This window comes from Cannabis sativa, chromosome 1 (assembly GCF_029168945.1).
Source record: "Cannabis sativa cultivar Pink pepper isolate KNU-18-1 chromosome 1, ASM2916894v1, whole genome shotgun sequence".
In the NCBI taxonomy this organism is placed as follows: domain Eukaryota; kingdom Viridiplantae; phylum Streptophyta; class Magnoliopsida; order Rosales; family Cannabaceae; genus Cannabis; species Cannabis sativa.
Window position 1 is genome coordinate 42,677,158 of NC_083601.1, and position 26,969 is coordinate 42,704,126.

Consider the following 26,969-nt stretch of genomic DNA (forward strand, 5'->3'; position numbering starts at 1 on the left):
GAATATGTTAAAAAAAGCCTTATTTTTCATCCAACTTTAATTGGACATAAATGCAAATCATTATGCCAATCTTTCACATATGTTAGACAAAGAATTCCTCAGTACAACATTTCTAAAAAGCAATATTTGATATCTTATAGTAAAGGCAAAAATGATACCCTCCTGTAAGTTTTTTAACTTCCACTGTTTCTGATCTCAAGTATTTTTTGTACCCATAAACTTAGATGTTTCCTTTGTCAGTTTCTTATAAATAGTTTTTGTTACAGGTTTTGGCAGCTTGATGTATGTAAAGGGTAGAAAAGTGATGGAGTTATTTCCTGGTAGCTTGAGGGAACTATGGAAAGACTGGGAACTGCGTGTTATGGTTCTTGTTAGCCTCAGCTTGCAGATAATTCTCATCTTCTTTGGGAATCGCAGGAAATACTCAAGTAAGATTTGGGTAAGAATTGTTTTATGGTGTGCTTATTTGATGGCTGACTGGATCGCCACTGTTGCTCTTGGTGTCATATCCAACAATCTTGGTGATGTTGTGGAAACAGTTGGCAAAGGTGGCTCTCTTGATGCTGATGCTGAGTTAACTGCTTTCTGGGCACCTTTTCTTTTGCTTCATTTGGGTGGTCCTGACACCATTACAGCTTATTCATTGGAAGATAATGAGTTATGGTTAAGGCATTTACTTGGATTAGGAGTACAAACAGGGGTGACTCTCTATATATTTCTCATGGCTTGGACTGGTTCTCCACTCTCTCTTTTGTCAATTCCAGTGTTCTGTGTAGGAATCATTAAGTATGGGGAGAGAACTTGGGTTCTCAGGTCAGCAAGTAGTGAGAAATTCAGGGACTCTATGTTAACTCCTGCTGATCCTGGCCCCAACTATTCCAAATTTATGCAGGAATATACTTTAAAACAGTTTGAGGGGTTCCATGTGACTGCTGATGAGGTGATTGAGGCTCAAGCCCCCGTGAGTGTCTCTTTGGTTGAGAATTACGCCATTCCTGATGCAGCAGAATTGCTCACTGCCCATGAATTGTTACATGTTTTCCAGCGCCTTTTCGTCGAACTCATCCTTGGTTTTGATGATAGGGAAAAGAGTCAATCCTTGTTCAGAGGAATTTCATTGGAAAAGGCTTTCAAAGTGGTTGAGATTGAACTGGGATTTGTGTATGACAAGCTATACACCAAAGCTAAAGTCATATATTTATTTCAAGGGTGTTGTCTCCGGTTCCTCAGTTTTTCTTGCACCCTTGGTGTGTTGGTTTTCTTTTCCTTTGCTGAACATAAACAATCACACTCACATGTTGATTTGCTAATATCTTATTTACTGCTATATGCTGCTCTACTTTTAGAGGTATATGCAATAATCTTGTTGATCTCTTCTGACTGGACAAATCATTGGTTAACTAAGCATGCCAACGCCTCCATTCGTCGATTCGTCACTTGTTTGCAGCTGCCTAATGAAAATCACAGATGGTCAAATTCCATAGCACAGTTCAATGCTTTGAGCTTTTACCTCAAAATTAACAAACCAACTATCGGTTATGAAATCCAAAAGCTTCTCTGCCTTGATTCCCTGCTAGAAAAATCCCGGTATACAAAATACAAGCAAGTGTCCAGGGAGATGAGAACACTAATTTTTGACCATCTCAAAGAGAAGTTTGAGCATCTAGTAGCACCAAGCATTGTGGCAACAGATGCTAGAGCCGTGCTTACCTGCCGAGGAGGGCGTGTCTTAGAAAATTATTGCTGTACTGAACTTGATTGGAGCATCAAAGTGGATTTTGATCAAAGCATTCTGATATGGCACATTGCTACATATCTTTGTTACTACAAAGATCATACAGCTGAAAGCTTTGATAACACTAAGTGTAAATTGAGCAAAAGGCTATCACAGTACATGGTGTATCTTCTAGTGATGCGCCCTTTCATGTTACCAGTGGGGATTGGTATGATCAGATTTCGAGATACTCAAGCTGAGATTACCAAATTCTTTGAAGAACACAAGTCATCATCATCATCATTGTCAGACATTAGTAGAAGTAGTAGTAGTAGTACTCAGTTTTTCTCTTGGGCTAGAAACAAGGCCAAGTTAGATAAATCCCAAGCCTGCAACATGTTGCTGAAAGTCAACACTGCAGTTCCAGCCGTGAAAGTGAAAGGAGACAGAAGCAAATCTGTGCTGTTTGATGCTTGCAGGCTTGCCTGGGAGCTGCAAGGCATCTCAGATAAAGATAAGAAGTGGAAAATGATTAGTGAAGTTTGGGTGGAGATGCTTGCTTATGCTGCTAGCCAATGCAGAGGGAATCATCATGCTCAACAGCTCAGAAGAGGTGGGGAGCTTCTCACTCATGTTTGGCTTTTGATGGCTCATTTTGGTTTAACTGAACAATTCCAAATATCACAAGGTCATGCTAGAGTTAAACTTGTAGTCAAGTGACAAATACTGTGTCATCATATCATATATAATAATATCTAACTTTAACACTACTATAACGAAATTTAAGATATAAAACCATGGTAGAGTATAACTGAATTAACAGAAGATTTTGTCTGTTTCATGTACTTGATGACATTTTGAATAGCATCTATGAATTGGATCATAATGGACCAATAAAAACAATTTTCATAATTACTTTTTGTGCTAATTAATTTGATTCAGCCCTCGTCTTTTTCTTCAACCTTCAGACTTCTTACTCTTATATTTTTAACAAATTATTGTTTCCCCCAAAAAATTTCTCAAGTCTTTGTTTAAGATTGTAGATTGAGGAGAGACAGATTATAATTTCCTAAATATTATTATTTTGTTTAAATGTATTTTAAATTGTTCGTTTTCTAAATATAAAATTTTCATCAAAAATAAATCTATCTTAAAATATAAATAAATTTTATAATGTAAACTAAACTATGCTAATCCCATATAAAAATAGCCAATTTTTAGATTTCCACATTTATGTGAACTTTTGAAAAAAAGTGGATGTACCTAACCAGAAAAAAAAAAATGGATGTAATTTCCACTTAAATTTCTCCAGAATCTCCACAAATATTTTCAAAACACTATCATTTTGAATTGGGTAATTATAATAATAAATTTTGTAGAATCTAAGAATATGTTAGCATTGTTCATATTCCAATGGCTTAAAATTGATCTAATAATAAGAAAATAAAAGATTTTTCTTAAAATTCACTAGATCAAGCAGCAAAGGAATAAAGCAAATATTGAAGAGATATCAAAACAGACTATCTTTAGCATCTCCACCAGTTAGTAAGCTGAAAAACGAGTCTTCCTTGTCACCACTCTTGCTTTCAGCTCCCTTAAAATCAGTTCCCGTTGCATTTGTTGTCAATGGAACTGGATTTTTAACCGCTACAAAAGCCACTTTTCTTGACATAGGCTTCGGTTTCAAAGTATTGGAAGAAAAACTTGAGCATGAAAGCAAGTCACCTTGATGGACTTTATTGCCAGGGCTATCCCTATCTGCAATGCTTGATGCATCTTCTCCTACCTTTGGACAATCTTCACCTAGCCTCTCCTTCTCGTCTCTAATGGAAGGGCTTGGAAGCATATCAGCTGTATTCTCACTAACACGAGTTGGATTTTTTTCGATTGTGCATTCTTCATCCACTCCCTTGGAAGGAAGCTCACCTTCTGCATAAACCACAAAATTACAACCGTTCGGACATAGCTTAAACTGAGCAATGAAACTAAAGATATAAGGTAAGAAATTTCCACATATCTGTACCTCCAAGAAAAGAATCAATACTTTTATACTGTACAGATGATGGATGTGAAGAACTTTGTTCTAATACTTCATGAGTTGCAATATTACTCTTTTGCATCCGTTCAACTAATATGAATTTATCTGATTCCCACACACATTCCAAAGTAAGAAATTCCTCTTTTGTTGGGAAAACCTCCCTGAAAACCTGAGTTGATAGAAAATTATGAAACCTGCTTCCTTAAAAGGAAAAGACACACACACACATTTATGAAACAGCAGAAATTAAACGAGAGAAGACTGATGACCTCAAGTCCATCTTCAGTTATTTTTACAGAATGCTTCTTTCTTGAGAGAGAAGAAACCGTATTGAATACTGAAACAACATCAAGTAATATCTGCAGAAGCAAAACAAACATTAGCTGAAACCAATATCTAAAGATTACATTATAAATGCTCTTAAAGAATACAATACATATTGTTCAGGAACAACCGCAAGGAATATATTTAAGTAACAAAGATGCCTAAAACAATTTCGGACGTCCTAATTAGAAAACTTGGATTTAACACTATTACTAACACTAACACCTAGCTCAAGCTCAATTCACGAAAGATATTCGGCCATAAGTAACATCACATTCTCTTTGCATAAAACATTCAATTCTCTCCTATCTCATGAATTTTTGAAGCCTTGGGAAAAGAACAAGAAGTACCTGTTGAGCCAAAACTCGAATTCGTGCAAGCAAAGCCAAAATCGTCAAACAAAATCCCATGAAGAACGATTGAGCGAGCAAGACAGATATCTCACTGTAAAATAGTCAAGGAAAATTCACATATCTATCAATTGATTCTCATGTGGCGAAAGAATGAAACTTATAAACTTAAAGTATGAAACCAAAAAACAAAGGATACATACACAGCTGCCTTCAGCATTGGCTCAACCATCTGCAAGACAGAGAAACAAACAATATCAATGTCTGATTAGTGAGCCATTTTCTTGCCAAATAAAGCATACAATGTCTTTTGATTGAGCAAGAGAACAGATATCATTTATCATTATTCTCGATATTAAAGTAAAAGATACCGTTGCAGCAATGTGATGTCTAAAAGTAGATGAATGACACACTAAAACTATAATTAGACCTGAGACAGAAGGCGAGCAGCTCCTAACAGACGCTCCATAAAATGATAGTTTTCAACTTCAAATTTTCCTCTCTTCAAACTGCAGAACTTGATGATATAAGTATATATAATGTTCACATTGAGAACATTCATAGTATTGAATTGAACAACTAAATTAACCTAATTTTCTAGTTACCTTTCTAATAGATGAATCTTTCGTTTAGGCCTCTTCCCTGTGATAGCTTGGAAGCAAGAACTCAGAATTTCTCCCAACTTAACTGACTGTAGAACTCTCAAATCTCTCCTTACCTAGCATCCCAAAGCATTGATGTCAACTACACAGGAGTTTAGGAAATATAAAAAAGAAAGTTTTAAACTGGTTTGGAAGAGTAAACAGTGCAAACCTTGAGTAAGTATTGGAAATAAGAGCAACGCCTATGCTGGTTCTTGTTTTTGTAGACCATTCTTTCAAGAATGCCACACTCTGTTTGAAGCTGACCAAGCAAAGATGTCAGCTTCTCTTCAAGAATTTCAGCTTTCGAACCCATTAGATTCCTGTAAACACCCTGAAACATAAACTTCAATCAAACCATCTATTTTAAGTTATTAAGAATCAGAATCAAACTTATGCAAAAGATAGATTGAGTGTGAGGGAAACCCTAGACGATAAACTAGGGCTGAGCATTGGTCGGTTTGGTCGGTTTTTTCCCTCAAAAAAATCCAACTTTCGGTTTTTCGGTCTGGATTGGTTCAATCCAAAACCGACCGACCAAATTTAAAACCGCCCGAAAACCGACCAAACTAAACCGCGGTTCGGTCGGTTCAAACCGCCAAAACCGACTTTTTTTTTTTTGCTGAAAAATATAGTCCAATTTATTCCATAAACCCATTATTCTTAAATCTAAAGCTACAACCATATAGACACTTTCTTTTAAAAAAAAAAATACCACAATCATGCAAATTATTTGTTCAAAAACCAATTGTAAACACATGATTCTACATATTATAAGTGCAACCATATAAATTAAAATATGTAGTTAAAAGTCTAAAGTCTAAATCTAAAACACAAATCAAATATAAGTCCACATCAAATACATTATTCCACAACCAAACAAATGAAATACATTAAAGCAATAGATATCAAAATAGAGTCCAATCCAACAAATAATTTTTTTTATATATGAAAGGTGTACAACAACAAATATTTCAACAAACACAAGTGATTAACATCAAATATTGATCAATGAATCAACAGTGAAAGGATCTCAAGTTATTTGGTTGATTCAAAACGACAACACATCCAAACACAATCAAATAAAAATGACAAGTAAATAGAGAGAGAGAGAGAGAGACAAAGTAGAGAGATTACCACTGCTACTATACTCTGCTTACTACTTGACAAAGTAGGTGAAGTTTACAATGGAATTTGCAATTAGATTTGTATATATTCAACTACTATTTCTATGTGTTTTAACCTTATGTGTTCTGCTTACAACTTGCCACACTCTTAAATCTAACAAATTAAAGAGATATCAATGAAAAGCAGTACCCTGTTGCTGTTGGACTTGGAGGAGTAGTAATGCAAGCCAATCCAACACAAACCAATTCAAAATTTAATCAGATCTGTTACAAAAGCACCTGAAACTGAAACCCAAAAATAGTTTGAACTTTGAAATTAAATTTGAGGGAGAGATAGAAATCTGAGATGAAAATAAAAAAAAAAAAAAGATGATGAAGAAGAAAAAGAAAAAGAACTTACCAATACCAGTCTTGTCTCTGTCTTGTAAAGAAACGCCTTCAATCTTTCATTCTCAGATGATGCTTGAAGAGAAGAGAGTTTGGGACTTTAATGGAAAATGGAGAGACTAGAGAAGAGAGTGAGAGTCGTGAGCCTCCCTCCTTGAGCCGTGAGTGAGTGAGTGACGAGTGAGATTGGAGCTTTAGCTTTGATTGAGTGAAGAGTGAGCTTTGAGTTTTGATTTTGGGATTTTGAGTTTAAAACCCTAGCAGTTGCAGCAAAAGAAAATTAAAGAAGAAAGAAAGAAGGAAAGAGATGATAATTAATAGCATTATGTGTACTGTTTTGGTTTTGGACGAAAAGAGTGGGAAAATGAAAATGTACAATTCACTTTTCATTTAATGAGAAAAAGAGTGGACTGGTCAAAGGGTTTTGTTTTTTTTGGTTATATTATGTGTATTCTGTATTGTGTACTGAGTGTATAAATTAAACATGAAAGTTGTATATATGTATGTATAACATATTCGGTCGGTTTCGGTTTGAATTGGTCGGTTCAGTACCCAAAAAAAAACCGACCGTTTAATAGCGGTTTTAACCGTCGTCGGTTTTTTCGATTTTTGGTTTTTTCGGTTTCGGTTTCAGCGGTATTCGGTAGGTCGGTTCGATCGGTTTTTTCGGTTTTCTGGATTTTATGCTCAGCCCTACGATAAACACCATTAAAGACCATGAGCGAGCGTAGTATTCAGTGCAATAAAACAAAAATATACTTCAGAGACGGTCACAAACTATTATAATAAAAGTATTAAATTTATTTTTTATTTTTTATTAATATATAATAATGTTACATAAATATTTAATACAACGAAAATTTTAAAAATAAATAAATTATAATGTTTTATGAAATTATGATATATATAATTTATTATTGTAAAATTCATCTTATAAAAAATAACAAATAAACATAAAACTATTTCAATAAAATTATAAAATTGAGCTACTTTAATATTCTTAAAATTAAAAATTTATTAGTTTTTTAAATATTAATTATAAACTATAATGCATAATTGGCCATACACAAGAAAATATAACAATCACTCACAGAGAGTGCACATCAGAGAGTTTTACGGGTTTCGGGTTTTTTAGGTTCGGATTTTGTGTACGTGAAATATGTATACCGACCCCGCTCATATGGGAGAACGGGTTTTGGAGTTTCGGGCTCGTTGGGCTGGGCCATTTTTTTTTTTTAATTTTGGACAATATCTTTTTATAGAGGAAATTATGTAGAATATAAACTTTTTTTAAAAGTTCGATAAATAAGGAGAAATTATCATTTTACTTAACTTATGGCTTTTTTCTAATTTATGTTAGTTGTGTGGAATTATATTTCCATATGTTTGAGTTTTTATAAAATAAAGTCATATTTTATTTGTTAATTTATTTTGTAGAGATTTTTTTTTTTTGACCAATTATTTTTTAGAGATTTGTATTATTTTTTAGGGAAATTTGTTATTTATCTTAATTATTAATATTGAATATGTAATTTAATATATATATTTTTGTTTTACAATATTTTTATGTTAGTTTTTTTTTTTAATTGGGAAAAATAAATATTTGACTTATTAGTCAAATTGTTTTATTCTACATTAACTTTTTGATACTAATCTTACCCAAAAAAAAAAAAAATTATTAAAAATTTATTCTAGATACTTATGAAAGAAAGATCTTCATTTGAATTAATTATTATAACTAAAATCAAAACTAAAAGTACAAAGTTACTCTCTAAAGCAAAAATAATATCTAAAATTTAACAATCAAATTACTTTTTCAAATTAACACGTTACTTTGTGCAACCATAGCACAATGCACACTACAGATACCATGTTACTTTTTGAAGAAAAATTAAAGCTAAAAATTCAACTAGTAGGTTACTTTTTGCAAAATAACAAGGTTATTTATTAAAAAATAAAGTCACAATTAAACACACTCAACTATATTTAGCAATATATGTATCAGTTTACTTACAAACTAACATATTACTTTACCCAAAAATTGAATCAAAATGAACAAACTATATAAAAAGCATAGGTAAAAGTGTCATGTTACAATTTAAAGCAAAAATAGTTTAAAATTCAACAATTATGTTACTATTATTTCACCTTAACATCTTTCTCGAAATTGAAACAATGGAAAAAATTGCAATTTAGTGTGATTGATTCCAAATTCGTTTAGTAGTATTTGTAATTCATTTTCTTGCTCTTCTTCCCATGCATTTTTTTTATTATTATTATTGAGAATCTTTTCTCTTGTTTTATTTTTCCATAGGAAAATGCTTTTCTCAAACTATCAAATCTCAATAAAGTCAAAAAAAGAACAAAACGACATTGCCGAGAAAGGTCAAAAACCAATGCAAAATTTCCATCTTTCTCATTGAAAATATATACATGAAGAAATGTGCCCATATGAAAAGAATCTCTATACATAGCTTTATTGATCTTTATAAAGATGGTTCCTTTACATTCATATAAGACAACCTACTACAAATTGTGCAGGGCTTATTTGGGAACAACATTGTAAACATGAGCATTATTTAAAGAAGAAATGGGTCGAAATTTCTTGTGAATTCATGTCTCAAAAAATCCCAAAATAAAGCACAAAAAGTTAGGTTACTATAGATCACCATTTCGAATGAAGATCTCCATGTTGTCTATCAATCTCACTTTCCCAAACCATGCAGCGACGCAAAACACAACAGGACTTGTAATTTCTTCCACATCCTTCAAACTTTCTTGGTCAACAATCTGCTACCATAAAAATCACATTTTAAACCCCTAAGGCTTCAGTATGGATTACATATCATTAAAGAACCCCTTTTTGGTTCTTGAAAACGAAATATTTAATCTACAGGGTAATTTGAACAAGTCAAAGCACTTGAAAACTGACTTTTATTTTTGGGGTTACCTCAGCATAATCGACTTTTCCACCAGCTTCATGGATTGCTTTGATGACCATATCTATTAACTCTTTACAATTAACATGACCTTTTTCTGCAGCAATTCTAGCTCTTGACAAAGACTTGTTTATTGACAATGCCTTGAGAAACAAAAACAATAAAATTACCACAATCAAACAAATTGTATCACTACTAAATAAAGCTAACCAGACAATATCTTTTTTTTTTTTTTGTAGGGTAGCATGGAAAAATAACATAACCAAACTAAAAGAATGATTGAGAAAAAAAAATGGGCAAGAAAGACCTGTTTTCTTTGTTCAGGTGAGAGGTGAACATTGCGTGAACTCATTGCTAGGCCATCATCATCACGAACTATTTCAGAACCAATCACTTTAATAGAAAAGTCAAGGTCTCGAACCTGTAAAGATAAACAATACTATTGATCTCAATGATGTTTAACCTATTAACATGTTCAAAGATTCAATGGGAATAATATGTACTAGCAAACACATATATGCCTTTATCAAGCAAAAAAACAGAGTTAGTACCATTAACAGAGCTGTAGTTTAGTGTACTACTTTCAAACATTTGACATTTTTGCTCAATTGAGCTTAGGTCATGTTCGATTTGACGTAATCTAAATACTAATGGAATCACTATTACAATTCCATTATTTGGTTTGGTTTTGAAAACATTGTAATGTTTTTACAATGTAATCACCATTACACCATTCATAAAGATAAGGATTGCTGTTCTACACCTATATAATCACCATTACACCATATGTATATAAAAATAAAATTATCATTTTCATTACGGTACCAACATAAACCAAACATCAAAATACCATTCCCATTAAGCCACCTTAGTTCTAATTCTAGCCACAAATCAAAGTCAGTACCATTAACAGAGCTGTAGTGTAGTGTACTAGTTTCAAACATTTGAAATTTTTGCACAATTATTGAACTTAGTTCTAATTCTAAACCAGAGAGAATTATGAGATGAAATCAAAATGAAAATCAAAATCAAAACTCACCATCCTCTGAATAAGACGCCATTGCTGATAATCCTTCTTCCCAAACACAGCAAAATCAGGCTCAACTATATTAAACAACTTGGTGACTATAGTGGCAACCCCTCTAAAAAACACAGGCCTACTCTCACCACACATACCCTTTTCCAAATTTTCAACTCTAACCCAAGTCTCATGCCCAAAACCACTATCTTCTACACATGAAACCACGCCAGTCCCTTTTCTGTCTAACCCCTTATCACCACCACTGTCAACACTCTGATTTGTTGGTCCATAGTGGTAGAGATTATGAGGGTGAAAAACAACATCAACCCCACCAGGAATTGCCATAAGCTGCTCAATATCACCACGAAAATTAGAAGGGTATGTGGAAAGATCCTCGGTGGGAGAAAACTGACCTGGGTTTACATAAATGGAGACCACTATGAGATCAGAATGGTGTTGAGCTTCTCTAACGAGTGATATGTGACCCTGGTGGAGATAACCCATTGTGGGTACGAAGCCAATGGTTTTGCCTTGGGATTTCATGGCTCTAGACCATTTCCTCATCTCGTGTTTATCGGTTATTACCAATGGTTCCTTTGTAGCCATTTCTTGAAGTTGATTGAATTCTGAGGATTCGATGAAATCATGAAATGAATTCTGAGGATTCTATATGTGGCGGCTTCATTAGGTAGCGGCTTTTTTTGCTGACAAAAAAACAAAGATAATAAATATTTTTTTTTTGAGCTAACCCCTGAGAAAATGAAGAAGAAGAAGGAGAAGAAGAATACCTGGTGTGGGGGCTTGGGTTCTCGCTTCTCGCCGTCGCCGAATCTGGTGGCTGCTGGGGTGGAGCTTGGCTCGCCGTCGAGGTCGAGGAGATAGAAGGGGGAGGGCTGGGTTGGGTTGGAAAGGAAGGAAAGTGGCTTGGGTTCCAACCAATAACTGAGGCTTTTCTAATTAAACATTTTTTATCAAGTTAAAAATAATGAAAAGGTTCTCACTTTTAATGTGGATAAATTTTTGTAAAAATTTTACTTCAAATTCTTTAGTCATTTTGTAAAATAATAAAAAAAGGAAAGAAGTTCCTAAACAAAAAATTAAAAATGAAGACGAAGAAGACAAAGGGATTTCTTGATTCGATATACTAATTTGTTGTTCAATATATAAATAGTTTTTTTTGAAATGTTCTCAAAAGTAGATAATTTTTCATAATATACCTCAATAACTCTACGAATTATTTGATAAAATTTCAATATCATTAATTCTTTGATTTGAGTTTTTGACGGTACTCATGAAAAATCACTTCATTTATAATCTGGATGTATTTATAAATACAAATATGATTAAAATTGTATATTTTAGTCATAATAGTAAATATGTAATTAATTGTTTCTTAAAACAAAATGGAATGTCTTTATTAAAATGAGAGAATTGCTAAAGGACATCACTGGTGCCTAGCACCCTCTTTAGCGTCATACTGCTATTTGTGTAATTAAATAGAGGGTCTCATATAAGTTTTAAGGAATTTGTGTAATTAAATAGAGGGTCTCATATAAGTTTTAAGGAATATCGCTAACCAATCATAAGGTGACACTTATGGAAGGTGCTGGACACTACTGGTGCCCAATAGCAATGCTCTTAAAATTAAGGGTGTAAATATAACTTTCCTAAAACTTTTAGGAGGGTTTGATGTATGAGAAAGAGTATAAAAAAAGTTATTACATGGAAAATATAAATTAATACTTTATTTATAAAAATATCTTCATAAAGTGTAGACAATATTTATACCTCTTACACTATCACTTACACAATCAGATGATGGTTGCAGGATGGTTGATAGGTGGTTGGCCGAATGTTGCATCAGACAAAGGTTTCAATTAGACGAAGGTTGTTGGGTGGTTGGCCGAAGGTTGTATAAGACGAAAATTTTAATCAAACAAAAGTTGTTGGATGGTTGGCTGAAGGTTGCATCAGACGAAGGTTTTAATCAAACTAAATAAATGTTAGCAAAATGTTTATGCAATTGTTATGACTATCAGTCATACATCATGTAATCCACAAATTGGGCAAAGGCTAGTCACTACTACCTTCTTGGTGGGTAGCATTATCATAGTCGGTAGGCAACTAGATCCTTCCCTCCACATAAGATTTTTAAACTTGTGTGGTATTTTCAATCTCTTAAGTTTTTGGAGCAAATTGAAAGCACTCTTCACAGAGTAAGCACCAGAAATCTCATGAAACCAGTATAAAGAATTCAGACTAGGAGGGGTAACCTAAAATGGAATGCTACGAATTACTGCTTTATCATAATCATTGAACAAATCATCCAACAGCTCCAAATCCTAACCTACTCCATCAGTTTTCAACAAATTTTCCTCCACTATACCATCAAGAGCAGAATGTATAAAGGTGACAAAAGGATTCTCCGCAACCAAGGTTCTCCCATCACAACCACTGTTTTTCCATCTTCTATCCTCCAACGCACCATATTCTTAACAACACTTTGAGTCTCCCGAATGCTATGCCAAACAAAACTTGGATTATGACCTAATTGTGCCGTGAGTAGGGGTGTTCACAAAGTATCCGATCCAATCCAATCCGCACGATCCAATTCAATCCAATCCGCAAAATGCAGATATCCGCACTTGTGCGGATTGGATTGGATTGAAAAATTTAAAATCCGCACTTATGCGGATTGGATGTTGTTTGACCTCAAAAAGTAACCGATGCAATCCAATCCGCACTTAATTATATATATTTTTAAAAAATTACAATATGTAATATATATTAATTAAAAAAGACACAAACTTCTAATTTCTTAATCTTTTTTAGTAATATATTGAGTTAGTGAATTTTTTTTATTTTGTAATAAAAAACACAAGAAAAGTAATTCTTATTCACATAGACACATACACATAAAATTTAAATATATATATATACTAGCTTATTTATTTTAGTAATTAGATACATATATATTTTAGTGTAAATCTAAAGATAAGTATATATATTGATATATATATATATGTATATTGGTTTAATTTATATATAAATAGAGATGGAAATAGATTATTATTAGAGATTAAGAAACAATAATCTTTTTTTAATTTTTTTCTATGAAATATTAAATAATTTATTATTAAAAAAATAACCGATCCAATCCGCACTATTGCGGATTGAATTGGATTGGATTTAAACTCTTATGCGGATCGGATTGGATCCAAAATATGAAATCCGCACTTAGTGCGAATTGGATGTTGTTTGACCAAAAAAGTGCGAATTGGATCGGATGAACACCCCTAGTCGTGAGATAAGAACCATGAGAGAAATACATTTTCTTGAAAATCTTTGAAACCAAAGAGTATAGACGAGTAAAAAGTCACCAGCCTTGCTTACTAAGAAGTGATTAATTATGATCCGAAAGATTGTGAAAGCCCATCCCTCCCACACTTTTATGTTTACTCAATTTCTCCCTAGACAATGAATAAAATTGAAACTCTTCTACCAAAACTTTACCATATATGTTGTTCCATGTCATTACTTATCTCAATAGGAAGAAGAAAAACACTAATAACATAGCTTAGTAACACCTAAGCGACATTTTTATTCAAAACTTCTTTTCCGCTTTCGAGAGAATATTTGAATCCCAATTATGCTTTTCATGTATAATTATTGTGTATTTGAGGTCCAAGTAAACTAATTATTGCCTTTAATAAGTATTAATGTGACCAAACATATTTTAAGTTATTATCCACAACATGTTTTTTTTTTTTGGATGGAATATTCATAACGTATTATCCAAATCTAACGTAGTTTAGTTATTGTCTTCTTTTTTTCCTTTAAAAAAAAAAAAAAAAAAAAGCTTCAATAAGTAGCTCAATTGTTTGATTCGGATAATAGATGATATTTATTAAAACTAAAGACTTGACTCAGATTAATTTATGAATCCAAGTACAAAAAGATGAATATCAAGGAAATTTGACTACCCTACATTAATCCCATATTATCTCCTACAAAATTTCAGCAATTAAAATTAAGTATATCACAGGTTCTCTATTTCGCATATCAAGAGAGAGAAAAAGAGAAATGCCTATACAACAGAAATAAGAAATATAGAACACATATTTTTTTTTCTTTCTCATTTCACATCTGCAGCAGCTTCTGTAACATATAAATAAAATACAATTGTGGGGATTTCGGTAATCTTCAGCAGCAATATAATCATGTCTGTTCTTCTTCCTCTTGCAACTCCATTTGAAATATCGAGTATTCCCTCGCAAATAATAGAAATTCCTGAAACAAATTAATGGGATGAGATTTAATGATATGTGCATACAAAATATGGGTTTAGATTAGAATAGAAAGCCTAGCAGTAAGCCTCGAACAATATAACACCCTTATTATATTCAATCTTACAAAGCTATAATTTGAAAATGGATAATCTTTAAGAAAAGTTTCTGACTGAAAAGACTACTTTCCGCACAAGAAAGAAGTCCACCCAATCACATAAAATGTTGCATAAAGATAAAAACTCAACTTTTGAATCAGTGTACATGACTCGGATCTTGTTCCTTTGTAAATGAGTTTAGTAGCTAACCTGCAATTGCTGCTGACTAAACAAATGAAGAAATCCTGTATCTGGGCTAGCCACTAGTTCAATCAACTTATCCAAGCTTTCAGGCATGACACCTGACTCCATGAGTGACACAGAGACCTGCATATATGTTAACAATCATGACATGGAAAGTGCAAATATGTGAACACAGAAATCGGAAATAATACCAAAAAACATGAAGTTGTGCTTTCATCACATTTAAAGTTAGTAATCCAGGGACAACTTGCAAATGGAGTCTATAACTAGAAAGCATACCTGCATTGATCGAAGAATGGTTTCTGGAAGACAGACCCTGCGGCAAAGTCCCCGCACAATGTACATTGCAGGGCCTTGTAAAGAGCCATCTTTACTTGAATACCAAGCATCTAATCGAGAAATCTCCAAAGTAATCCCCGTTTGAAATCGAGGAAGCTCACCTGCATAAAGATAACAAGTGAATCAGTGTACCCATCTTCATTTTCATCATACTAGCTTCAAAGACAATTTATGAGTTCTTTGGCAACTCATTTACTTCATTTATCATTTGCAAAAAAAGGTGATTTCAAAGTTCCATGAAGGTATCTATAATTAAACGTAATTTATTCTCAACTCTAAAATTGATCAAATATGACAGACACCAGGATGCTGTTCAAAAACAATTTTACTTGAAACAAAATTCCTCCAATATGGTAAATTTACTTCACAAAACAGCAGTAACTCACAAGAAAAGCACGACAATTCAATGGAATTTCATACCTTTAAAGGCAGCAGCCATAATGGTACCAAGAATACCGCCGTCATTTAGCTCATGTGTCCCAAGACCATCACCTGCTACAGCCAAGCAACGAAGCACTACCTCGATGCAATAATTGTCTACAGAAGATATAAAAACATTTACCTACAAAAGGAAGTTTCAGAATAAGCGGGTAAAAGGAGCATGGTTAGCCAAGATTATGCAGAAAGGATGGATTTCTGATATTCCACAAGAGTTTGCACCATGATATCATTAACTAAATAGAGTTAAGTAATACTTATATAAATTTTCCTTTTCTTCATTTTTTCATATTTAGCAAAATTGGGATAAAACAGCATACCATGAGTTGCCGATTTGACACAATTTCCTCATCCAATGAAGAGTAAAGGGCACTCATCAATGTTGTGCATATGGTGGCATCTGGACACATGCATTCACCAGAAGGAAGGCAGATCATTGCAATGGCATGCAGTTCGAGGAATGCAGGCTCCGCCAATTCATTGATATGGTCTTCAGTAAAAACTAACCACGGATGTTCTCCTGAACAGTGAAGAATTTAAATCAATGTATTTACATATTAACCCGAAAGGTCCAAGAAGTTGCATATGATATGAGAAAAATCCACCAGTCCAAAAATTTGATGCTACATTAAGTTCTAGCCAATTCAGTCTATATTCCATTCTTTGGAATACAATTGTAAGAAAAATAAAGACGTGGATTTACTTACTCAATAACAATAATAGAGAAGACTTCAAAGTCTCCCTAGCTGCTAAAATAGTTCTTTCTTTTTCCTCCAATGAAAGCTTGACCGGAGGAACCTCTGCAATATCTACTTCAATTTTGAGCCAGTTGCGATATGTTGCATCACAGGAATAATATTCACTCTATTTTAAAAGAGAAGGTATTAATATATCAAAATTGAACTCTGGAATAGAGAACCTACACACACACACACGTACACAAAAGATCTTAAAAATTGGCTACCAACTGGCAGAAAAGGAAGACATGCATACCCAATCCTGGAATTCATTCAGATTCTCAAAAGCATTATAATTCTCCAATGTATCAGTAGATTCTGATAGTTGCTTCAAAGGTTCAGCAAGAAAACTAAGTAATGTGTGGGCACCTATGGGCATTGCTGGCACCCTCCACATTGAAATCAGGGCAAACTCCCTGAACAATATGTTGCTATAAGGAAAAGAAACATAAATATAGGTCAATATTTGATCTCATCAATTAAAGTAAAATAAAAACTAAGGGTGAGAAATGGAGAAAAGGCAACAGGCAACCAATTATATGAAGTAATTGGTTGATAATGAAAAAAAAATAGGAAAACAAAAATAGTCCAAACAGCAAGCGAGAAAATGAAAATCTAATCCACTGTGTAAATTAGTAACCCTCATAAATAAGTCTCGTATATCCAGTTAATTGTAAGGCTATAAACCTAAGAACCAATTATCTAATTATCAAACCACCAAAATTTTCCATTGTACATCACCATCGATGACTAGATAGGAAATAATTCTATGTAGCGAATCATCTGATACAAATATTCGAAGTACAAATCCACCAGAAAGCAGCATCACTTTTTTAGAATACTACCATAAAGCTTCATAGCATAGCATATCAATCACCTGTGTATCAATGCTCGAAGAAGAAGTTTTGTGCTAACATCTTTGACATTTGTAATCGTGGAAGGGGGAGTAAAGCAAAGCCATTGAGTAACCATAGCTTTTTGAAGACTCTGCAGGCGATGCTGCTCTGCAACATCTGATAACTGGTTATTTGTACCAGCTTTGATTTCCCGAGATCTTGATAGAACCCTGTTTAAATTTATACGCACAAATAAAATGAGCATAAAGATTGCAGAGCTGTGTTATAAAATATAAATAGAATCATTAAAATCCAACCTTGAAGTAAAGTATGCTTAACTTTGTGAAAGAAAAAAAAAGGAAGTCAAGTATGCTTAAGAAGAGATTTCAAATACCTCTCAATTATTTCTTCAAAGCTGCCTTTTGAATCATCCCCAGTAGAAAATGGCAAGTGTTGCATTGCAGATATAAAGATCTTGTACTTGACCTGCACACTTTGAGAGACAAAAAAGAATAATATAATAACAAGTCAACCACTGTAAAAATTTTACAAAGAAATCCTTGTATGAAGAAAAAACAAGGGGAAGGTCAAAGTTACAAAGACATGTTTCAGTGTGCATCTGTCAATTATGCTCATGTTGTAAATATTTCATTTACAAGTTCAAAGAGTGTCAATGTAAGTCATTCAATATTCGATTAGCTTTTAATTTTTTTTTTTTGGAAGAACGGATTAGCTTTTAATTAGATGCTACATTTTTCCATCAAGAATAATAATGCAAATCAGAAAGTTGTAAATAAAATATCCAGTTCCTTCCCTTCCCAAAAGAAATATAATTAAAATTCTCTTGTATGAAAGAATATATTCATATAATAAGTTCCAAATGTCTCATGCATTTTAAGTTGGATCTCCACTCCATGATTACAATCTCAAAGAGAAAAGTTCCATTCCAGCAGATGACATGTAAAACAAATAATCTTGACAGTATCTGTTACCTGCTGTTCCACCTTAGCTCCATCATGTGCACAAACAAGTCAATGCATCGATGACGTGCAAGTTGAGAAGCATATATGCCCACCAAATCCTCTCGGTGCTTTGAAAATAGAAACATGGCATACCTAAAAGAGAATGACAGTTTATATTATTGAGCACAATGAAAACTTCTGCATCCATACTAGACTTTCACCAAAAGCCAGAAGAATCACCCTATTTCTCCATTAAGCTCAATGTGTTATATACAAAAGACAGGCCTATTCTACATCAATGACAGAAGAGATATGTATGTTTGTTCTCTGACAGATAAATAATATCCAAATGTGATCATATAACTCCAACTCGAGAAGCTCTATTAAAAAAATAAAAGTAGATACTGCAGTGTATAGGATGTGCAAACAATTTGGTTGCGAAGGCGTGGCATGGGTTGCACTTATATTAAGCAGAACAATTGGACTTAGAGTATGCAGAGCAACAAAGAATCTTCAGAGCTAAATCCGCGCTTTTAAACAAATTTATGACAAGAGAAATAAGATCAAGAGAGCAGAGAAGCCTTATATAATAAATAGAATGATCCAAATCTAACACAATAATCATTCTTTAAAAAAAACAAAACAAAAAAGAAATCTGACAAATAAATTAAACTTTTTGCTCCTTTGAGGACCAAGAGAAAAAAAATCAAAAAATCGAGTGCAAATATAAAAGCTGTGGGCATTATGCAGCACCTTCACTGAATAAGAGTTCAAAACCTTATTCAGCTGGACACATCCTAGTAAAGCAGAGCATAGGCAGCTACATTTCCAGTGAAAAAGTTATTTATTTATTGAAATTTAGTTTTTTGCAGTCGTACTAATCAATTTCTGAAGAAGAAAGCACAAGGAGCAATGGGGCATGACCCAGCACTACTTACATGTGTAGGATGAGGTCACCAACATTTACAATTTTGTCTTTAGAAGTATCCTTCATTTCATCATCAAGTAAATATCTAAGAACAAGAACCAAGTGTGCACCAAATCGAATCATTTCAGGATCTCCATGAGGCCTAACATAAAAATAAATGCCAACCAGTTAGAAATACAATCCACGTGTTATTCTCAGAGGCATAAATAAGAGAAAGTTAAATATATTCCCAAAACAGATAGCAATTTGTGAACCACACATGTAATGGAAGAAAGGCACTAAAAGCCACGAATTTCTGCAAATCTTATATAGTCATGGTGACTTTGCATTCAATGTGGACATCTTTTCAGTTGTAAAATTTAACAAGGTTTCTGAGCAAGAACAAATAAAGGCAAGTTGAAGTCCAAGCAGTACCTGAAGACACTCTGATCGTCCTCAGAAGGTGCTATCCATGACCATATAAGATCTAACAGACTTGGTATATCTCCTGACATCAGAATCATCTGTCAAACAAGGTTAAACGTGAAAAGAGAGGTCAGTCAAAAGAAGAGATCAAACTAAGATGATAAAAATGTTGCCAATGGCCTTTTATTTATATTTATATCTATGCATGTATATAAATTTTCCTTTGGTTAAGTAGTGTATCAAATAATACTTTAATTTGCGGCATATCTTCAAAGAAAAATATTGTTCAACACGCAGCTGCAAATTTGTCTTGAACAAAACACGTTTCTTAAACACACCATGATTTAAAGCATAAGAACAGCAAAAAAGCTAAAAAAAATATTGTTACCTCAATTTGACGTTGTTGCTCCTTGCATGCTCTGGTCACACTTTCATGTACCATGTCCCTACAATCATATTAATTGATTCTTAATTAGTAAGGAACATAATGAGAGAGAATAATGGGTCAAAAATAAGTTGATAGTGTACCCTGAATGAAGCTTCTGGAGAAGATCAGAGAGCTGTCGTGGTTGCTGATTCACAACTTGCCGTGGCCAATTTTCTGGTCCATTTGAAGGCTGAAAGTCTTGGTCACTATGTCCAGGACTTCCACTAATCACATCTCCAGGGTTTCTAAATTGATCCAGCCCTTCTGGTTGCAGATGAGCCAATTCCATATCCACCTGAACTTCTAGCCACGACTTTGCCATTGCCCAGCATGCTGACTACACAAAATATTACGTATCAAATTTTCAGAGGGTTTGGTGGCTTCAAAATTAATTAACCTGTGAGTAGATAGAAATATATATATATGTATACATAGAAATTTGTACATATATAATTCCCAAACAAAACCATGTAAAAGAACTTTAATACTGCATAATTTTTTACCATATACACAAACTTCATCAACATACCACTTGAAGATGAACCTCATTGAGAAAGAAAAAAAAAAAAGAAAAGAAAGACACACTTGGAGATGAATACCGCGCAACTTACAAGTTAATTAACCATTTAAAATGAATATCAGGTCTGATGTATTCTTTTGTGCTTAGCTTAAGACGCCTTGATGAAATAATAAATTGCAAATATAATAATTTTTTCTATCTTGGCACACTTGGTGCCTAATTGAGGCTCTAAGAACCTCAATATTAAGAGATCCCAGCTTGAGCCAGGGTCTCTCCCATTTCCCAAACACCCTCACCAACAGACCACACCAACCTAGTGGCTTAATAGCGTATATCATTTTATACCTATATGATACACGAGATAATTATTTCCCATGAGTTACATTGATTTATTAGTTTCCAAACCAACGTATCAAGATGAAGGATTGGCATATATGCAAAACTAAAGACATGTAATAAAAGCAATCAAAATCAAAGATTTATGAACGGAGCCAAATGTGATTTGATGCATAGAAACCAATCGGGCATTACAATAGTAAACTACAGAAAAGTTTCTCAAACATTCGCGGGCGAACAAAAGCATTAGTATATTTTTTTTCTAACAAGTGACAACAAAAGCTTTCATTTTTTTTGAACAATAAAAGCTTTCACATTAGAAAATTTATGATCAAGATATTCATCTATTTACATAAATGACATGTTTTGTCAAGACAATACAAACAAGAGTTCTGAAAGCTGTGCTATTAAAATAGTATGTCAAAATATTTGAAGTTGATTCTCTCTTCTCCATTTATTATAATTATATACATAAAGTAAACGAAGTTGTTATTGATATAATTATTACAAAAGATGATACACCTATCAATATATTCAAAAAATTAGAACGAAATACAAACCTAAAAGTAAAGAAAAAATGAATGCAAATAACAAATAAATCCTCAATAGGAGATCCTTTAATAAAATGCACCAGCTACCGATTTTTATCAGTCTGAATATAGGAAAAAGATTACCTCCCAGTCTGTGCAAATAGGAAGCATGCGTTGCAAGTTGCTACATTGGGCTGCATATATAGCTGCTTCAAACTTCCCACCATCTTGATGAGATATTTTCTTCCATGATAGATAAGAAAAGTTACATTAATTCACCAAAGAATGACAGAAGCACTTATTATAATCACTGATAAAAGGCACACCCCCACATATAACACGGAGAAAAGAAACTGAACAAGGAAACATACGCAAGGGAATTGATCATATCGACATCCAAAATAAAAGTGATTTCAAAATTTTGAAGAGCTACAGCAGAAAAATGCATATCCAATTTACCAATGAGTACAGATACATGGGCAGAGAAATATTCAAATATAGAACACGTGTAACTTGCTCTGCTAGACAATAAAACTTTGAACTCTACCTCTGAGGCACAATAAGATGCCCATTTCCAAAGACGCCACTGGTGACCAATACCACTTTCTAGTTCGATGGCTTGTAGAGTTCTATCCTTCCCATTTTTTAAGAGAGCTTCAACAGAAGGAAATTGGTCTCGCCCCCCAAATGGGCACAAAGTTGCCGCTCTCCAAGGCTGCAAAAAAGTCATCATAAATCAAAAGAGAAACTGAAAGCATAATTAAGGTAATAACTTCATGAATTTAATAACTCTGCTTACTTGTCCTGCAGATCTACAAAGGTTACATGCTTCTTCAAGTTTACCAGCTCTCAAAAGCGTCCAGAGATCTTCTAAAAGTGATTCATCTTGTTTCTGTTGACATGAAACATAACATGAACTTTAGAAAAGCACGCACTCAAAGGTCAAACTTTGTGCATTTACAACCAAAAAATATATATGAAACATAAGTTGAATTAATAACAGAAGAGATGATGTATCATCACCCAAACTACAACTTAGTCAGCCACAGTAAATTTTCAACAATTTGAGCAGAGAAAATTAAACAGCCGATTCCCCTTATGTTACATCATTACGTGCATACATCAGCAAAAAAACATCTGAGATACTAAATTTCGAAAGATTGAAGAATATATGCTAAGCACACCTATATATAATAATGTATTAGTTATAAGTGAACAGAATCAAAGTACTATAGAAGTACTTTCAAATTCAATTGCATGTCATAGACAAGGCTTTGGGGAACTATTATCACTAGTATTATTTCAACAACAGACAACTTTCAAATTCAATTGCATGTCATAGACAAGGCTTTGGGGAACTATTATCACTAGCATTATTTCAACAACAGTAAATAAACTTACAAGTTACATTCATATAATTTTGTTCCAGATATCTTTTGGTCTCTTTCAGTTCACTCCATATAATATGTTCACTATGTGTACCATTAACACGATTAGATTCTTGGTCCGAACCTTTGATGTGTTTGATTTGAAAAGAAAAAAAAAACACAATTGAGCTTTTTATTAAAAAAAATATACATTTTTTATTTTTTTGATGGTTAGAGAGAAACATCCAGCAATTATGTTGCTTACATAAAATCATGACTTTGTTTTGTCATACTTACATAAAATATAATAATTCTGAATCAGTAGTGTCCTATATATAATTTTCATTTCCAATACTTCCAGCAAAGGAGCCAGACAAGATTGCAAAAGAGCCAAATTTGCACAATCTACCGCAATGTAAAAATGAGAAAATAAGCATCACATTCACTAACCACTGATAATCCTAGTCCTACTCCTACTGGTGTTGTTCAAAATAATTCAGCACACGTCATAGATTGCTGAAAATCAAACTAATTTCAAAATTTGCATAGTTTTGTGTACCGAAAATGGAAGGGAAAAATAACCACTATATAGAAATACACATATGTACACCAAAAGTTTGAGGCAAATGGTGATGTTGCCTTGTGGCCCCAAATTGCAAAATTATCTAACTTAGAGAGTACCTTGTCATCAGGTAGTTGATGAGCATGTTCTCGTGTTGGAGCATCAAAATCTAAGTGATGTATAGTGCTTGAATTGGAAACTCCTTTTTTAAGATACTTTTGGGTCTGACGCCAAATACCAGAAGTTGGAAGATATGTACCAATATATGATCCCTGCACCCAAAAATTATAGATATACTTCCAAGTCAAAAACTCTAGTAATATAATAAAACTTCTATCATGGCAATCTTTGCCCAAGAGGAAGGAAATTAATAATATGATTGGGCCGCATTAAGAAGTAACAAAAATTATATGACAGAAGATTTACACAATAGATTATCAGATTATTTAGTAGATACGTGCCAGCAAAATAAATCTTTCTGCAAGCATACAGGAGGGTGAAGAAATAGGTTGGTATCCAACAAAATGAAAGAAAAATAAGCATAGATAATTACATTTACCAAAAAAAAATTAGATTAAACTGAACAAAAAAGTAAAGCAAAAATGACAACCTTGCATTCTGAGTCAAGTGCATTGGAGGCTAAACCTTCTAACCATTGAACAATCCGCAAGCACAACTGTGCTGTATGGTCCTCTGCCACAAACTGACAAGCCTCCAAATGTGATGTTGGGGGCAACTGTTAATAGTGAATTTAATTTAGAGCAATTTATTCAACAATTTTCAAGTATTTTCACACTAAAAAGAAGAAGAAGAAGAAGAAAACAAAAAACAAGAAAACTGGAAATATTCTTCCAATAAAACAATGGGTTTGCTGTGTTGTGTGTGTGTTAAGCATTACCAGGACGAGATCTCTGGGGATATCTTCAGTTCCTGCAAGAAGAAGAAACACTGTTAGATGAAAAGTACAAAGCTCGTATTTTGTGATTCACAGCAGCCAAAATTAACCAGAACAAATACAGATAGTAGTCTAGAGGCAATGTTTGTGTGCAAATGAGTTACCTATAGCCTGAGATTTTCTTGAGACCCTCTCAAAATCCATCGTCATAATAAAGAACAATTTCACAACAATTATAAATATGCAAAGCTTGACCAATGGAAGCAATCATAGATGCTTTACATCAAATTAGTATAATTGATACCGTAATTCATAGCTATGATATAAACTGACAACTTCACATGACATTTCTACTTTAGACATCCCAAAAATAGCTTGCTCATATTACACTTTCCATTTGTAGACTAATAAACATAGGCATATTTATATGTTTTTCTTTAGAAAAATGGGACACTTGATGAGGGTGGGCATCAAAAGCAACGTAAGTGTTAAGTACTGAAAGCCATATTACTGTATTGGCAAATGAACAATGCCCGTGCCATATTTTTGCCTACATGTATATGCATGTCTGTGTATTTCTGTTTCTGTGTGTGTGTCAATGCATGAACGTGGCATAAGGATGTCAGTTCTAACATAAATCTACAAAGGTAAAGGTTATTTCCTTTTCCATAAAGATACCACAGGAGGGACCAGGAAGCAGCCTCATCAAGCAACAGCTGGGCCTTTTGCCGCATTAACTTGTCCTCCAAAACCCGGTGCCGAGAAGTGGAGTCATCCCTATTAAAGATTCCAAGATATAGAATCAAACAGTCAGTAAAAATCATAACTAATTGACAAATATGTTTGTTTCATAGCAAAACTGCATTAAGAAAATAAGTCAAATGTAAAAAACTTTTACTGCTAAAATCAGCTGTGCTCATTTTCTCTAATTTTGTTTCATAAAAAGGAATAAAACTATCATGTCACTAGAAAAACATTACGAAGATGATAATGTCTTAGAACTCTATCAAGACAGAAAGTAGGATAGATTGATGATGAATCATAAAACTACTGTACTTCTTTAATGATTTTGTTGAAATGAGATAAAAAAAAAAACTTCCCAGCTTTCGAGAGGCTTGGTCTCTCCAAGAAGACCTAGACAACTCAATTCTCTATATAGATCTCCCAATAACAAGGACTAGCTATTTATACAATAATCTATAGGCCAAAACTAACAACAAACACCTAATTCCTCCTCCTCCCAAGATAACTACAGCAGCTATATTACCCCTTTGCCTATGTTAGCATTAAATTCCTATCACAGTATACCCTACTTATTTTATTTTAAGTATAAAAAAACAGAAGTATAACAAGCACCTGTTGCAATGCTAATACTTAGAGTTTTTGGTAACAAACCTAATTGTCTTGGAAACACCCCGGCAGCATTTCTCAAATTGCAGTATAAGGTCGGGAATAGGAATATGTCCTGAAAACAAAATATAGAGGTAACTATGATATCAATATTTATAAATTAAATTATGCTAATGCCATAACAATAAAATGAACTTCTGGCACCACTATAAATAAAAATCTAAATTATTTCCTGATCTTGACACTACTTGATGATCTATCTAAACTTCTGGCACTTATGCTTCAAACACACCTTGAATAGCAGGATCAAGTAGCTGAGCGAAATATGAAAATGTGGTATCTTCACTATCAGACAGCAACTCATCCTCTCGTTTGCAAGCTTTTAGTGAAGAGCGCTCTGAATCAAAACAGATATCTGCTTCTGGGATTCCATGACCATCCATGCTCTCAACCTCTTGTTTGATATTATCTAGAATAAGTGCAGCATTTGTGGGGCTATGGATATTTTGGCCATCATAAAACAATCTCGTTTCACTGAATTTTGAAGGTGAATTCCCCTGGAGGGGTGATGAGCCTGACGCTGAGGGTCTCTTCCTGCACATAAACACATATAACTCCTAAAAATTGATCGATAACAAGGAGTCTTTCCATAGTTAGAGTTGCCCATTCTTATAACTCCATAATCTAACCAAATGTAGGAGTAACATACAAAGGAAAAAAAAAAACTCACCAAAAAATAATTAAAATAAATAATTATGTTTGAGAATTGAATTCAAAAATTTAAGTTGATAATTTTTCAAACTAAAAAATGCAATCAAAACTAGGCAAGTCCAAACCAAGAAACCATAATGTTAAAAGTAACAGAAGCAAATAAAATGACTATGAAGTGAAAGTTGTTTGAAGGCGCACCCGTATCGGCGAAATCGCTCTCTGATTGTCTGGTCTTCAGGATCGAAGTATCTTGGAGAAGCATCCATGTCGACGTCCATATTCGCTGACCACTCGAAATAGGAGAGTGAAAGGCCCAAAATCAGAGTGACTGAATGAAGCTTAAACCCTAGAACGAAAAGCTTCGAGCGCGGGAAGCCTAACTTAGCCGGAAAGACAGGGAAGTGAAACACAACGTCTACAGTCTACACAGACAGAACGCACCGTTTAGGCTGTACTCTCTGTTTTACCAAATGTGTATTATTTTATTTTTTATTTTT

At 33.5% G+C, this 26,969-nt stretch overlaps 4 protein-coding genes across 7 annotated transcripts; 1 reads left to right on the forward strand and 3 right to left on the reverse strand.

Moving 5' to 3' along the window:
- Positions 1-41: 41 nt before the first annotated feature.
- LOC115704247 (uncharacterized) lies at positions 42-2,626 on the forward strand. 2 transcript variants are annotated; one of them, XM_030631463.2, is made up of 3 exons: positions 42-164; positions 267-428; positions 540-2,626. In XM_030631463.2, the coding sequence occupies exons 1-3, from the start codon at positions 152-154 to the stop codon at positions 2,432-2,434; spliced, it is 2,070 nt and encodes a 689-aa protein (XP_030487323.2). In that variant the 5' UTR covers positions 42-151; the 3' UTR covers positions 2,435-2,626. The 2 variants fall into 2 exon arrangements, with proteins under 2 accessions (XP_030487323.2, XP_030487322.2); XM_030631462.2 differs by having other exon boundaries at positions 267-2,626.
- Positions 2,627-3,017: 391 nt separating this feature from the next.
- On the reverse strand, positions 3,018-6,955 carry LOC115707145 (uncharacterized). Of its 2 annotated transcripts, none has more exons than XM_061116115.1 (10): positions 6,595-6,955; positions 6,385-6,479; positions 5,240-5,413; positions 5,032-5,144; positions 4,857-4,935; positions 4,630-4,658; positions 4,427-4,520; positions 4,022-4,111; positions 3,738-3,921; positions 3,018-3,643 (listed from the first exon to the last, which is right to left on the reverse strand). In XM_061116115.1, the coding sequence occupies exons 3-10, from the start codon at positions 5,408-5,410 to the stop codon at positions 3,225-3,227; spliced, it is 1,179 nt and encodes a 392-aa protein (XP_060972098.1). In that variant the 5' UTR covers positions 5,411-5,413; positions 6,385-6,479; positions 6,595-6,955; the 3' UTR covers positions 3,018-3,224. The 2 variants fall into 2 exon arrangements, with proteins under 2 accessions (XP_060972098.1, XP_060972100.1); XM_061116117.1 differs by having other exon boundaries at positions 5,240-5,401; positions 6,595-6,954.
- Positions 6,956-8,970: 2,015 nt separating this feature from the next.
- Positions 8,971-11,509, reverse strand: LOC115707186 (pantoate--beta-alanine ligase). 2 transcript variants are annotated; one of them, XM_030635064.2, is made up of 5 exons: positions 11,330-11,509; positions 10,560-11,245; positions 9,828-9,941; positions 9,532-9,663; positions 8,971-9,371 (listed from the first exon to the last, which is right to left on the reverse strand). In XM_030635064.2, exons 2-5 carry the CDS (start codon positions 11,145-11,147, stop codon positions 9,240-9,242), a joined length of 966 nt encoding a protein of 321 aa, XP_030490924.2. In that variant the 5' UTR covers positions 11,148-11,245; positions 11,330-11,509; the 3' UTR covers positions 8,971-9,239. The 2 variants fall into 2 exon arrangements, with proteins under 2 accessions (XP_030490924.2, XP_030490923.2); XM_030635063.2 differs by having other exon boundaries at positions 9,514-9,663; positions 11,330-11,505.
- Positions 11,510-14,444: 2,935 nt separating this feature from the next.
- On the reverse strand, positions 14,445-26,942 carry LOC115707125 (nuclear pore complex protein NUP107). Its single transcript, XM_061116103.1, has 24 exons — positions 26,671-26,942; positions 26,054-26,355; positions 25,807-25,876; positions 25,070-25,188; positions 24,415-24,443; positions 24,127-24,252; positions 23,636-23,788; positions 22,387-22,479; positions 22,135-22,302; positions 21,732-21,830; positions 20,303-20,538; positions 20,163-20,220; positions 19,784-19,872; positions 19,380-19,511; positions 18,472-18,594; positions 17,874-17,972; positions 17,521-17,709; positions 16,900-17,074; positions 16,614-16,770; positions 16,227-16,426; positions 15,889-16,030; positions 15,409-15,569; positions 15,136-15,252; positions 14,445-14,831 (listed from the first exon to the last, which is right to left on the reverse strand). The coding sequence occupies exons 1-24, from the start codon at positions 26,748-26,750 to the stop codon at positions 14,760-14,762; spliced, it is 3,189 nt and encodes a 1,062-aa protein (XP_060972086.1). The 5' UTR covers positions 26,751-26,942; the 3' UTR covers positions 14,445-14,759.
- Between the last annotated feature and the right edge of the window lie 27 nt (positions 26,943-26,969).

Coding starts and splice junctions, on each gene's coding strand:
- LOC115707145 (XM_061116115.1), bottom strand. CDS start 5,410: ATGTTTCAGGGTGTTTACAGGAATCTAATGGGTTCGAAAGCTGAAATT. Junction 5,145..5,239: donor ATTTCCAATACTTACTCAAG/GTTTGCACTGTT, acceptor TTGGGATGCTAG/GTAAGGAGAGATTTGAGAGT. Junction 4,112..4,426: donor TTCGAGTTTTGGCTCAACAG/GTACTTCTTGTT, acceptor TTGCTTCTGCAG/ATATTACTTGATGTTGTTTC.
- LOC115707186 (XM_030635063.2), bottom strand. CDS start 11,147: ATGGCTACAAAGGAACCATTGGTAATAACCGATAAACACGAGATGAGG. Junction 9,942..10,559: donor GGCGTCTTATTCAGAGGATG/GTGAGTTTTGAT, acceptor TTATCTTTACAG/GTTCGAGACCTTGACTTTTC. Junction 9,664..9,827: donor CACCTGAACAAAGAAAACAG/GTCTTTCTTGCC, acceptor TTGTTTCTCAAG/GCATTGTCAATAAACAAGTC.
- LOC115707125 (XM_061116103.1), bottom strand. CDS start 26,750: ATGGACGTCGACATGGATGCTTCTCCAAGATACTTCGATCCTGAAGAC. Junction 20,539..21,731: donor CTATTTGCACAGACTGGGAG/GTAATCTTTTTC, acceptor TATTTTGTGTAG/TCAGCATGCTGGGCAATGGC. Junction 15,253..15,408: donor CCATTCTTCGATCAATGCAG/GTATGCTTTCTA, acceptor ACATATATGCAG/GTCTCTGTGTCACTCATGGA.